The sequence below is a fragment of the Limulus polyphemus genome, unplaced genomic scaffold (assembly GCF_000517525.1).
Source record: "Limulus polyphemus unplaced genomic scaffold, Limulus_polyphemus-2.1.2 Scaffold5649, whole genome shotgun sequence".
Taxonomy (NCBI): domain Eukaryota; kingdom Metazoa; phylum Arthropoda; class Merostomata; order Xiphosura; family Limulidae; genus Limulus; species Limulus polyphemus.
The window spans coordinates 67706-82447 of record NW_013671259.1 but is presented as its reverse complement, the minus strand read 5'-3'; the positions used below and the strand labels follow the sequence as shown (position 1 = coordinate 82447).

Sequence of the window (14742 nt, the reverse complement as noted above, 5' to 3'; positions counted from 1 at the left end):
TATCAATTTGGTGCACCAATGGAAAGAGTAGCCGTTGATATTGCTGGTGATTGCTGCAGATCTAGTGCTGGAAACAGGTACATTTGTGTGGTGATGGATTATTTCACCAAGTGGCCAGAGGCATATGCAATACCAAATCTGGAAGCTACATCTGTTCTTCAGGTTTGGTATGCCATATGAACTGCATTCTGATCAAGGCCCGTAACTTTCAATCAGCTGTGTTCCATGAATGCTGCAAGTTGTTTGGCATACTAAAGACTAGGACAATGCCACTTCATCCACAGTCTGATGGGATGGTAGAAAAGTGCAATTGGACACTGGGACAGGAATTGGCAAAGTTTTGTAATAGCTGCCAAGATTAGAAGCTTCAGTGATACAAATCCTTTCTTGGTTAAACCAGTTTATTCTTCCTCGATACAAACTTTTAGCACACAGTAATTTCACAATCAGTACATTTCTCGTCACTTTAAACTTAACTACTTTTACAATACACGCTATAAATCACAGCGATTCACAATCTCAATAACTTCGCTCTCACACGCTAGCTCGAAACGGAATTGTAACTTACCCGGAACTCTCTTCATTCAGGCTTTCTCTGCCAGGCTTATATATTGAAAAAAAGGGCATCTCAAACAAACTCGGTCTTCCCCGGTAATTCATGACCATTTGAGAAATTCATCACATGTTATCAGCATCACGGACTTCTGCTGTCATAACACTATCTTTTTAAATAGGACCCTCAAGTTGCTAAAAACATAAGTTAATTACATTTAATTCTAGTGGCAGAAATCCCTAACACAGTAGAAAGGGCTGTGTCTAACAAATATTTAAAACTAGAACCTCTTCCTTCAAGCTAGGGTCTAATGAACTTACTGCCTTATACAATCAAATTTAACAGTTGTAAACTAATACAGTTTTGAGACAAACAGCAAAAAGAAAAAGCAATACATCAAATGCATGTTTTTAGCATCTTTCTTTATTTTGGTTAGTGTTTGAATGTGTGAAAAAGATTTAACTGATCTTTTATTCCTGTCAAAGCTAGTGTTGGTAGTTCTTTCTTAGCTTGAACCATCCACTATTACCAATACTGAGAAAGATGTTCCCTCCCTTTATGAAAAGCTTTCAAGCAACCCACTCCTAGCAATATTGAACAAAAATGCTCCCATATCTGAAGAAAAGCTTTCAGCTAGCTTCCTCAGAGGGAGCTGCACTCTAAATATGGTTATTCCATCTAAATACATGCTTTCTATCAGCATTTATGCATATCTATTATCCCCTCTCTCTCTCTCCAAGCTTGAAACAAAAGCAACTTTCCTCTTCATTTTATAACCTTAGACTGTAGCTAACTTTACATTTTCTAATCCTGAAAACTGAAATAAACTAGCTAAAACGTAAGTTCTCTTTAAGAGATTGCTGTCTCATGCTTAACCCCTTTCATGTCAGGTTTTTTTTGGCAGTTTATTTTTATTTTGCTTTTTAATAGCTTATCATAATACAGGTACATCACTAATTTTCCAGCACCCTTGGTTCCAGAGCTTTACCAAATTATCTGTTTTGCCAGACCAACAGAGGTCACATGATAATAATTCAACAATACACCTCTGACCAACTAATTATACCCCTCCCATGTCTCTAAAGCACCATGGACTGCTAAAATCTTAAATAAAACAAATATTAAATGTAAGTTAAATAATTAATGAAATACATTAGTACAGGTATAAATAATACAGGTTTATTAGTACAGTATAAATGAAAAAGGTTTATTAATTACTGTACTTACAAAGAATGTTGCAGTAGTACCGCATCCAAAGTGGCAAATTTTAGAATTTTACTATTAATGTTATGTTCAATATGTTCTATTTTTAATTCTCATACACTATTATCAACATTGTGTGTTATAAAAAATTGAAGAAAAAAAATCGAAACTAAATGTTTGTATCTAGTTAAACTACATATTCTTGGCAACATTCATGAAAAAAAATTTGATCCACTAGTTTAATATTTATAAGAAACTTTTCACGAGAGTGACGTACCTACTTAAAATGTAATGTGCATCACACATAATACCATCTGTGGCCACCCAGTGAAGTAGTCTGGCAGTCGTGGGAATTTCAAGTGCACTCTCGTAATTTTGTCTGGATTAAAGGAGGTGCCGGAAAATCTGTGGTGTACTGTACATGATAAGTTAAACATATGGTGAGAAATGATTTGTCCAAATTAACTCGGGAAAATATTTTTTGAAACATAGAGCTATCTTGAGCAAATCATGAAAGAGGTTAAACCATAAGTCAAGAGAATTACACTTATATCAAGATGTTTGCATTAGCCCTGTCTTTCAGTATCAAACAATAATATATTTTCCTGGTCTCTAAAGATCTTACTTAAGTTTTGAGTGTGGTATATAAATATACCTTGTATTTCTATCTTGTATTATATTATTATATCTGAATTTGTAATCTATTTTCTGTATGTGAATTTTCACATAATGTGTAGTCAAGAAATTTGTCAAGTTTATCTCATTCTAGTTGCATTTGTCATTCTCTACGAGATAGTATCTGTTCTATCTGTGTGAATTATTGCTGTAATACTGCACATTGTGCAAGAATGTTGACAAAAGTGTCCTTCAATGGTAGAACAGATGGTATTTTGAGGCTATGGCCTCACCTTTGTTTGCATGAATATGAACAGTCACATGGAAAGTGCTTGACCTTCTGGGTAAATGTGACATTATCTGTAGAGTATGGAGCATTAGATTCAAACAGCCTGATCAGTTGAAGACATAACATCCAATAGAACTGGCCATCATGTGCTTAACAACAGCAAGTACACACACTTTATTTGTAAATTAATAAATATTTTTAATTTTGTGCATTATCATGTATCAAGTCCTTTTCTTCCACAGGTTCATTTATTCTGAGATTCAATATTGTTCCATAATAAATATTGTGAATCTCCTGTTATTCTGCAGACCTATCCCATCACTCAATTATTTAATTCAAATCGACTTGAGTAGATAGGAAGGAGGAAAGTTTGGCACTGTGACTACAGATTATCTTATTGTGAAATTTACTCTTTCTGCTGAAGTATGTACTGTCCTTTAACTCTTGTTCTTTAAGTTCAAAAAAGGCTTCTTTGTGATGGAAGTGGTATTTTCCAAGGGCAGTTACTGATTGTAGGATCGCTAACTGAAAGGAGGTGGTGATCCTTGCTATCCAAGTTATCAAGTGTTGTTCATCATATAGTGTATGTATTACATTGTGTAGTTTCCAGTATATTGCCATAGAACTAAGTTAGTTAGGACTAGTCGAAATAATTCCTGGTATACCAACAGCTTGTAGATGATAGCTAGGAGTTCAACAAATTACTTGGAAGGGTATTGTGATCCATGCTTTCTCAGCAATGTGGTGGTATTCTAGGGTTTGATGTTTGCACTACATTGTATGATTACCACTCAAACACCGAGTTAAAATGGACTATTCCTCGATAGATCAACTGGACTGAAAGGATTTTGTAACCATTATTTTCAGGGCTATCAAGCAGAGTTTCATTTTAACAGATATCTGTAGGATTTCTGATAACAGCAGCTTGTTTAACATAATTTAGGATGGCTGGTGCCAGTAGTTATAAAACCTAGATCATCAACAGTTTGTACTAAGATTACAGACTAGCGTAGTGTAACTAACCTCACATTTTCTTAAAAACAATTTTCTAAACATAATTACTTGAACATATATATTTGATAAGTCAAAAATAAATTATTAGTTCTGACAGAGGGCCTCAGTTTTTCTAGATATATTATCTAATTTTGAAATCCTACTTAAATGTACATTGTAACAAATTGTTGAAAAAAAATATTTATAATAATCTGGTAAGCTTACAACATGGCATAAAGTTAGGTATATGTCATGAAGTAATATCCACAAAATGGTGACTGTGCCAGAGAAATATAAGAATATTAGTTAATGTAATGATAGTGTAACACAAGTGCAGAGATTTGTAGTTATATACTATCACTGAAAATTCGTTGGTTTATCAGCAGTAAAGAAAGGTAAATTAGATAACCACATGACAGTACAACATTTTCACACCAAATAATTTGCAAACATACTGTAGTTTTATATTAATACAAATCTGGGTATGAATTTTTTTTTTCTTTTTCAGCTTTGTACCAGAATGATGGCACCGTACCAAAAACAAACCCAGTAACTTGGGATAGAAATGGCTGTGGTCGGGATATCTTTATTCTCTTTCTAAGTGGAATAATATTCTTCTCATTCCTCCTCATAGTGGAGACAAACCTTGCACGATTCTGGTACCAATTTAAGGTTGCAGTAAAAAATATCCAACACTCATCTGTTTCACTTGAATCCATGTATGTAGATCAAGATGTGGATGTCACACAGGAACAAGATCGTATAGAAGATCTCCTTCAGCAAGGACAAGTAGCATCTGAGGCATTGGTGGTGACAAAATTGACCAAATACTTTAGCACTCTGTGTGCAGTGGATAGATTGACTCTAGGAGTGCATAAGAAGGAATGCTTTGGTTTACTTGGTATCAATGGAGCAGGAAAGACAACAACTTTCAGGATGTTGACAGGAGATTTGATGCTGACCGATGGAAATGCATATATTGGTGAATACAGCTTGAGGCAGGATTTGAAAAGTGTAATAAGATTATTTAAATTAACCAAAATTTCTTAACTTTCATATTATTTTGTTTTGAATGTAAACACTTTGTTTCTAAACTTTTTCCTGGTTTGTTACATTAAAACTATTTTGGAGTTTCACCAAGCCATTACAGTCCATATTACTTCCAGTCACGCTCTAGTTGATAAATGTACATTTTCACAAAAGTCTGCAGCATAGTTTTCAATGCAAAAGTTCCATTGTGTCATAAGATCATCACTGCTCCCTGCATGCTTTCCACAAGGATGATAGCTTTCCAGCACCCATTTCAACAGTCCAGTTGCACAGAAATCCAGAAGGACTGCATCTGGTGTTTTGACCACTTTGTCTTCATATGGAATAGTATGAATACTCATTTCATTCTCCAGCTGCTTAAGGTATACAATGCTTTATTGAATGTGTCATGGAAGCAGCTTGTGTATATATGATTTGTGTTGCTTTACAGATTAGATTAGATTATGTTATGTGCTGTTGCCTAAAGCAAATGGACAGCTTTTGTCACTGACTTTTGTGTTTGTGGAATGACACCTGTTACACAATGCCACATTTTGGTAACCACAGTTTTGGTACGATTGTTGTAAATTTCTTTCTGGATGGTTCTGGTGCCCCATGTTGATTCATATTCACTTATTTTTCAATGCCATTAAGTTCAAAGGATATCCCCAACTTGGAAATTCTAAATCCCCAGTCTGAAAACACTTATGATCTGACTGTATAAATATTTTGCACTGAAAACTGTTGTATACCTTCCCCAAAACATATAAGTTTTCAGGAGCATCACAACACCTACAAAATACCAAAAAAATGTCAAAATGTAGTTCTGATACATTACATTCCACAGTGACACTAAAGTGGCTGTGGTTGTCATGTGACTTACTGATTTGCTTATTCAAAATCATTATAATTACTCAATCCTAACTGATTACTTTTCTTCATATTCCACCATATTCTGTGAAATGAAGCACAAAATTTTGTGTTGCATGTTGTTGATTGAGGTTGTGAAACTCTCCTTATGGAAAAAGTAAAGAAATCTAACACTGTGAGGCTGTGAAACAATAAATAATCAGAAACTTTTTAACAATGACATTTTTGAGGTACACTTAGTCAATTATACCACATACAAACTAAACCCTTTTTAAAAATAAAAAGAAAGAATACCAAACAATAACACAACAAGAGGACAGTTATCAAATGAATCCTAATAAAAAATAAAACATGTATGAGCATTAACACAGGCCCTTTTTAAGCAAAATCACCGTAAAAGACAGTAATGATTGCAAAACAATACAAAAATAAGATTAAATGTTTAACAATGATTGATAATCTAGACATACTATACCATTCTTTAAAATCGATAATTAAACAGGGCAAAATTAAGATATGTCTGTAATATATAATGTACACACTTATACAAATAAACTAAAAAAAGAATATATACAAAATACACATTTACCGAATGGCAAGCACAAGGTACAATTCAACTCACCTCAATCCCAGCTGCAGACCCTCTAGAGTGGTGGTAGACCAGTGACTAGCTAATGTAGTGACATATATGATGTTTCAGGCCAAGGCTTCCCTAATCTGTGCAAGGTCCAAACTTAGCTGTCAGACTTAGTATTTCAGTCAGGAGACTGGAGTGTTTCTCCAAGGGCCCAGGCTTCCATATACTTTGCAACCATCTCCTGGCAGTGGCACTTCAGCACCAAGATCTGCTGCAGGGTCAGTTAGACAATGATGTTGCTTAGTTGGATCATTGGTAGGATTGTCCTCAGCTCCCATTCTGGGGTCTTGTAGAACCTCTTGGGTGGAGGTGGCTTGACCACCATTATACTGCAGACATTATTAATGTTGTTACAAGGATTGATGATGGCATCTGACTTACCAAGAGCTATGGGTTGCTACCCTACCAATGATAGTGGTGGAAACTAGTAAGATCTTCATAACCCTGACTCTGAAACACTTTCACAGAACCATACCAATTTGAGAGTTAACTGTAACCTCATAGACATATTTCTCGACTGTGATATTTAGTGGTCCCGTCGAAGGTGATTGCACCTCTAGTATTGTTTCCATGAGATGAACACACACCTGTCAACTGCTGTACACTTGCTTGGTGGATTGCCAAAAGTCCATCTTCATAGGAGCTGAAGAAGGTGTAGGGATGTCCTCTGTTTTTGGCCTATCAGCAAGGTTGGGTAGACTGGCTTTTCTTCTGCTTGTACCACTATATTCCAAGATAAGCTTTGCCTTCCACTGGCTGGTCCATGGTCAACAGAGGTTGCCTGGCCCATGAGGATCTTAGGGCTAACCCAAAAACTGACAGAGGGAGGTCACTTACATCAGATATATCAGTAAGTGATGCATCTTCATCCATGGTTCCAATGCATCAAACATCAAGCCAGCTCTGAGAGTTGTGAGGTTGCCTCAAAGTTCAGATGTTTATTGACAAGAAATCCTAGGTGTATTGATGTTCATCATATAAATTTTGTCCTTCATGGCAATTCAAGGTAATGGAAGATTTAGCTAGTTGAACAGCAGAGTCAAATCTGTCAAGAATTCCATCTTAAACAGTAAAAATCCAGAATTAAAATGTAAGGTTACATGAATTCCAATTGGTCAAAAGGTCATACAGGTATGTAAATTGAAAAAGGCCCATAAGTTCCTATTTAAAATCACCACTCCCCACTAGAAACTACCTTTGGAGGCAGAGTGATTAACAGATTACTGTTGTCAAGTGACATTCCTTCAGGGTTCACATGTGCTTATGCTCTAATTGCCTGTAGAACATGCATTCCTAGTGCCTATGAACTTCTCAGCCCAAAGACCTCTTTGCATTTCCACTTATTCCTGCTATAATGGCTGACAGTCTTACCCTTCAACCTAGGTCCTTTCCTTTCACTACCATCTGATTGTCATATAAGCAGTACCTGGTTCCAGTAGGAAGGAAATGGGATCAAAACTGTAATATTTGATCCGACAAACATGAACTGACTCAAGTTAGGTGACCCCAACCCTTATTTTTTACCATTAAAATGCACTAATATTTACATTTCCTTGGAAACCTTCTTTCAGTTACAAACTTACTAAAGTTTTGGTACAGTTTACAAATTTCTCCACTTTGGTATTATCTTCCACCTCCCCTGATAGCCTACAATTATGTGCATCTTATAGTGCAGTTTGTTCTGAAACCATTTTAAGAAATCTTTAGAAAACTACATGTTTTACTAAATATTTCAATCTACTTGGCTGAAAATATTCTACCACAACCAAATAAAACACTGAGTATACCAAGTGTATATTTGTTATGCTATTTAACCTACTGTATGTAAACTTCATGTGCTATTGAAAATTTCACCTGCTCAAAAAATGTCAATTTGGTCCAATCAAAATATTAAGCACTACTCTTACAGAAAAACAGCATGTAAAACTATGTTTTCTCTCAGATGTGTGATACTTTCCATTAATTTTACTCTTCCATGATAATTCACTACCCTCAGAATATTTCAAAGTCTTAACATCCAGGTCAGATCCTTTGTTTCCATTCATATGTTGCTTAATAGTTGTATGCATTATGTAATTGATCCATTTGTGTTATACAACACTCATGAATGACTTCATATAATGCTCCTACACTGTGTAATATTCCATACTCCTACACACGTGTATTTATTTATGCACATACATAGCTATACACGTACACTTTTATTGCAAATTGTCACATACACTAGTACTTTACAATATACTGCATCTGGCTCCCACTCAAATTATTTGGTAACCATTTCTTAAGCTACTACTCAGTAGCTGTGGTTTAGTATAGTATTGCCACCTACAAGTTATCAAACTTCGTATTTTTCATTTCAGAGATTACAAAATAAAAAATCAACTAAACTCAGGCTTTTTAGCTACAATTATTGTAATTCAGGATTAATATTCATGCTGTTACTACAGTTTATATTAATATACATTCTGACAAAACACATTTCCCTCACTGCATGTACAGAAGTCTTTCAGATGTACTGGAAACGACCTAGTGAGGACTATACATTATTCTCTGGAAACTTTTCTTCACTCAGCTAGATTGGATGAGTGGTTCTCATGAAACATCAGAGACCTTCCACTCGCATGAGTTTTTGAACTCCTAGCTATTATCTTCAGTTGTGAAAACTGTTGATGTACTATATATTACATCTACTGTTAAACTATGTTAACTGAGCAGCTATCATCAGATACCCTTTGGATATCTGTTACAGTGAAACTCAACTCAATATCTTGGAAGATACTGGCAAAAAAGGCCTTTTGATCCCATATAATCTTGCAATCAACAAAATGCCCCTAATGTCAGTTAATATCTCAGAAAGCAAGAGTCACAACACAATTTCAATTGAATTTTCTAACTCTTAGCTATCATCTGTAGTTGTGCAAACTATTATTGTACTAGACATTACATCCACTTGCTCCAATTGTTTTATCATTATGGTAGTGGAAACTTTTCAACGTAGCGTATATATATTGTATGGTGAACATTTTGATAGTTTATAAAGCAAGGATTTCCACTTCCTTGCAGACAATGATCCTACAATGAGTAACTGGTTTAGTTCTTGATGATTAGGTTTAACCTCAGCCATACCAATTAGTTCTTTGTACTGTCGGAGCTGTGTCTTGCTTCTAGAACTAGCAGTTCCTCATTTGACTCCTCCTGAAAAGCCACATAAGTACTTTCATCTTTCTGTCCTTCATCTTCAGAGTTGGATAAAACAAAGTTTTCATTTACATTTGATTCTACTACCTTTTTTCTGACTCTTGGTCCATCTAGTTCACCAGAGCTTCATATTTCACATATTTCTGTCTGTGAATTGATGATACCCCTCAGACTCTGAGTTGGAGTGTAAGGTGAGGTTCATTGAAAGATAGAGATACTTTTGTCCATCATATACTAAGCACATTATATTTGCATAACCTCTAGAACCTCCAAAATGCATATGTACAGGTTTTTTCAGTTTCTCTATCATGGATGCCCTGAGAAATACTTTAAAGGAGGCAAAATATGTATATAGGGTATCAGCTTTTACAGGCTAGAAAAATATGTGTTTGTGTGTTTTAAGTGCAGCAAACACAAGTTTGCAGTTTTAATAAACTTACTAATAATATTTAGTTTAACAATAATGTTAAGTTAACATTATAATACGTACAATTTTTTTGTGAAATTGGGGGAGGGGGCATGGAATGCACACTGGAACTCCCACCTGTACAAATAGGTTTAATGAGGTTCAAAAGTATAAAACAATTTACTATTTTTAAGAACGTAAGTTTGCTCATTAATAATTTTTTTATGTAGTTTCAAGAACACATTGGCTACTGTCCCCAGTTTGATGCTCTGATTGACAAGTTAACAGGTCGAGAAATGCTGTATCTCTTTGCTCGTCTACGTGGCATACCAGAAACACAAATTGGTCACACTGTTCAAGAAATCATTGAGATGATTGACCTCCAGCATCATGCAGAAAAACGCACAGATAAATACAGGTAGACTTATGGAAATGGTTCCTTTTATACTTAGATACCTTATTATATATTTTAGAATAGAACCCCATTTATAAATTGATATATTTATAATTAATGCATTCACAATAAAAACAAGCAAACAAACCAAAAATTAATAACTTTCATTGTGAAGCACTTATCAAGAGGTAAAACCTAGAAAATGGCTTCATATATTGTACATTTAGTAATTTTAAGGTTTTATTGATATTTTTAATTTACAAGCTAACATGGAACAAATTTCATTGTCTAAGTATATGATGCCAAAGCATAAGTAGCATAAGTTTTGTATAAATATCAGATTTTTTTAACCCACTAGCTGTGGCTAGTAAAGGTATTTTTTAACAATACTGTATATGACAAAAAAGTAAAGTAGTTCCTTTTTGTTGTTTTTTCAATACTATGAACACACTTATTGATAATATACATTTAATAAAATGTATTTCTAGAAGTTTTGAAGGTTAATTGTTTCTGTTAGCTTATGTGTCTGTGTCCTTTAGAATTAGCTGTTACATAGATACTATAGTCTGTGGTTGAAAGGGATTAAGTAGTAATGACATGCTGTTCAGTTTTTTAAAAGTTAAGGTGAAGTAATTCATAATTATTCAAATATTCTAAAAACAATAAGGCTGCAGTAATTAATATATCTATTTGTTTTCTGCAACAAACATAATCAGCTATACATCTGATACAATTTCATAAAAAAACCAGGCTTCATAAGATAGAAAGCGTTGTTAAAAGTAGCTATCTTAGATATTGAATTAAAAAATAATAATAAAGTTTTTAAATTCAATTGAAACGTCATTTTAAATCAGATGTTAGTGAACAGGACTTTATGAACAAAGATAGGATTGCATACTTACATGTATCATTCAAAAGCATTAATTAATTAATTGTGGTTGCACCAACCAGTGTCCTTATAAGCATGTCCAACACAAAGTCAATTGTGGAACAGTGTATTATGCTTTAGCAAGATGAAAAGTTGTGTTTTTTAAGCAGTTTTTATCATTAAATTGACTATTTTTCTGCATAATGTTTTGAATTAAACTAAGTCTGTTCACTGAGGCTTTGACCATGAATTGAATCACAGTACCTCACTGAACGTGTTTAAAAACTTTACACTGAAACCTGTATGCTGGTAGTTTACAGCAAAAGCTATATTTGAACTTATATGCATGCATGTTTATTAAATATCAGTAATGTGAATAATATTATCAAACACTACAGTATTCATTCTAGAAAGGAAAATAAGTCCTATGTGTTCTAATGCAGAAACTCATTTCTCAGAAAAGTAATTATTCTTGCACTTCTAAAAATTAACAAAATAAATGAGAGGTAAACAAATCATCTTTGCATTGGAGTACAACAGTCTTTTATGACAAATTTTCACAAAGAGCAACAATCTTAGGATTTATATATGTATATATATACAAGTTCAAACTGTAAATATTTTTTATATAACTTTAATGTACTTGATGATATATAATTTATTATCATAATATTTTGTTTAGTAGTATATATTTTTTACAAATAATCTTTTAACTTTATAAAAAAAACATATGAAAAATTATCTATGTTCTGATGTAAAACTTTTGGTGATAAAAACAAAGATTATTTTTGTTTACATTGTAGTGGTGGTAATAGACGAAAACTGTCTTTAGCACTTGCTTTGATTGGAAACCCAGCAGTTGTCTTTTTAGATGAGCCAACTTCAGGAATAGATCCAATTGCTAGAAGAAAAATATGGACTGCTTTAGAAACAATCAGGGCTTCCAGTGGAATGGCTGTAGTCCTTACAACCCACAGGTCTGATTATGTATCATTATATTATAAATATCAAGTGTTTGCAACATAATAATTCTAATAGTATCAGGTGATATGTGAAGTTTTATAAAAGATAATGGATGAAGAAAAGAGAAAGAAACACAAGGTTCTCTCTTGTTTATTCCATCTCCTATTTTATTTATTGAGAATCTACTTTAGACTATTTTAATTTTTTAACTTCTTACAACACACAGTAGTGCTAGTTTTTGGAGAGTTAAGCTTTAGAATTTTATTTTTAGACTGTTGAATATTTATTGTATATATTTAACATTTTTGTTTTTTTTTAATGATAGCATATATAAGAGGCTTAAGCCTCCCCAGATATACTGTCCCTCATGGGGAATTATTCTCACCAACTCAAAAACATTGTACAGTATTTGTGGAAAGTGAGAAACAGAGAGATTGAAAGAGGGTATACATGAGTTTATTCAATTAATAGAAATAAAGAAGTATTAAGTATGGACATCATTAAAAATCACTTGTACTTTCATCAAATATATTTATTTCTTAATAGCATGGAAGAATGTGAAGCACTTTGTTCCAGACTAGCTATAATGGTCAATGGTCAGTTTAGATGTCTTGGAGGAATACAATACTTGAAGTCAAAGTTTGGCCAGGGATCAACTTTGATTGTTAAACTGGAGAGAGATAAAGCTCTGGACAATAATGTAGTATCGAACTTACAAGAATTTGTTCAAAAGGAATTTCCAGGATCTGTTCTTAAGGATATTCATCAGGTTAGTTATAAATGTTAAAAAAAAGCATATTCATGATTCAGAATAGAGAATTTTGACAACTCATATAAAAACCGTCAGAAGAACAAAGTTAATTATTTGGTTGAACTATCAATCATCAACTTGGACTTGATCATTAGATAACGAAATGTGAAGTAATAGGTTGATAAGTTTAGAAAAAATAACACATATTACATTGTTCAATATCATAACTTTTCTTTTATCTTTAAAAGAAATGGATGTTTACAAAGATAGAAGAACATTTTCCATATAATTAAGTTTAATACATGGTTTCTTTAAAAAATGAGCTTTATCAAAACAGAAAATACTCTACAATGATATGAAACTATGTGCCTTACATACAAAAAGAAAATTACTTAAGAGGTTACCTCAAGATAACAAATGTATTTGAAGTTTATTCTCCATTCTTCATATTCTAATTACGGAATGCAGAAAAGTTAACTTTTCAATTTTTAAGTTCATTATTTTATGGTAACAATAACATAACTATTTAGTGCTCAACTGAAATATGGAAATGTCATCCATAAAATGTGCTCACATGTGGTGGCTAACAATTTTGAACACTATGTAATGATTTAAGGTGTATGTATGCCTAATGAATAAATTATGTAGTTTAAGTGTTCATAGCTTTCTCAACTATATCATGAAGTAAATAACAAATTTATAATTTCCTTTCATATCAAACTATTTTAAGCTGCTTTAACTGTAAAATATCACTGTTTAACTCTGTCACTGCTAGGAGCTCATATGTGGGATTTAAACAGTGTATAACTTTTGTTTTATCCTTGAAAAGTGTGATCTTAAGTAAATTTCTGAGAAAGAGTTATGAAATAAAATCATTAATGTTACATACTAACTCATAATTATATTTTGGAAATAAATGCACAAATAATTATTTGACTTAAAGAGTTCTTACAGTCTGAGAGTGTGATAATCTGTGAAATATCTTATGCAATTTCATGTTGACATGACAAGTAATAATTGAGATGCAAGTTATTATACAACAACACGTCTTTCTCTGTGTATCTAAGGATAAATCTAGGTGGCACCGGGAGAGTTGGTTAAGGTGGTGGTGAAATAGTTAGAAAAGTTTATTCTGTTAATGAACTCGCTGAACTTTCCAATTGTCAATCTTTCCACCTTTTTTCTTATACGTATTAGAGTTGAAGACAATACTTCAAAATCTTTAATCTTAATTTAAGTTATTGATCAAAGAAAGTTGTCATCAACATCACCTGTTGCCAGGTGTGGCCTGATGGTTAGCAATGTATTACAGTTAAGGAATAATGACAAGTAAGTTGCTCAGTAATTTATTATTTTAGTCACATTTAACATTTCTGTTTATTTTGTTTTTACAGGGTATGCTTCACTACCACATCACAGATAACTCCATCCCTTTGAGTCATATTTTCAGTATCATGGAAGATGCAAGACAAAAGCTCCACCTGGAGGATTATCTAGTTAGTGACACTACACTAGAACAAATATTCTTAACCTTTGCCAAATCTCAAAGAATCACTGCAGAAAGCAACTTCGTTTAGAAAACTACACAAAATGCTGGCACTTACATTTGAAATATAATTATGATTTCTGTTTTCAGTAGTGTTACGTCTCTGGTCATTAGTTAATTTCCCGTATAATTTCTTTCCGATGAAACTTTAGCAACACAAGTCCTTTCTTAAATAAAACTAGTTTATTCTTTCTCAATTCAACTTTGCAATACACTTAATTTCCACAGCCAATTTAACTTAACTAATTTTATAAAAACACATTATAATTCACGGGGAACGATTCACCCATTTACTTACTACCGCACTTGACTCAACTGTCTGTCTCTGTCTGTCTGCAATTCTATATCGATTAATTGTCTGGTGCACTTATATACAAGAATAGAGGGCATCTAGCAAATACTGGATTATTCGTGATGTTCCCTGATC

At 33.3% G+C, this 14742-nt stretch overlaps 1 protein-coding gene across 1 annotated transcript; it reads left to right on the top strand.

The window, feature by feature from the left end:
- Positions 1–993: 993 nt before the first annotated feature.
- On the top strand, positions 994–14470 carry LOC106472837 (ATP-binding cassette sub-family A member 3-like). The gene is made up of 6 exons (XM_013933504.2): positions 994–998; positions 4162–4667; positions 10024–10211; positions 11859–12032; positions 12565–12787; positions 14164–14470. The coding sequence occupies exons 2-6, from the start codon at positions 4371–4373 to the stop codon at positions 14344–14346; spliced, it is 1065 nt and encodes a 354-aa protein (XP_013788958.2). The 5' UTR covers positions 994–998; positions 4162–4370; the 3' UTR covers positions 14347–14470.
- The last annotated feature ends 272 nt before the right edge of the window (positions 14471–14742 follow it).

What these genes read in the sequence shown, in the direction of transcription:
- LOC106472837 (XM_013933504.2), top strand. Translation starts at nt 4,371, where the DNA reads ATGTATGTAGATCAAGATGTGGATGTCACACAGGAACAAGATCGTATA. An exon ending in TGAGGCAGGATTTGAAAAGT is followed by an intron (nt 4,668 to 10,023) that starts GTAATAAGATTA and finishes TTTTTTATGTAG; the next exon opens with TTTCAAGAACACATTGGCTA. An exon ending in TTCTTAAGGATATTCATCAG is followed by an intron (nt 12,788 to 14,163) that starts GTTAGTTATAAA and finishes TTGTTTTTACAG; the next exon opens with GGTATGCTTCACTACCACAT.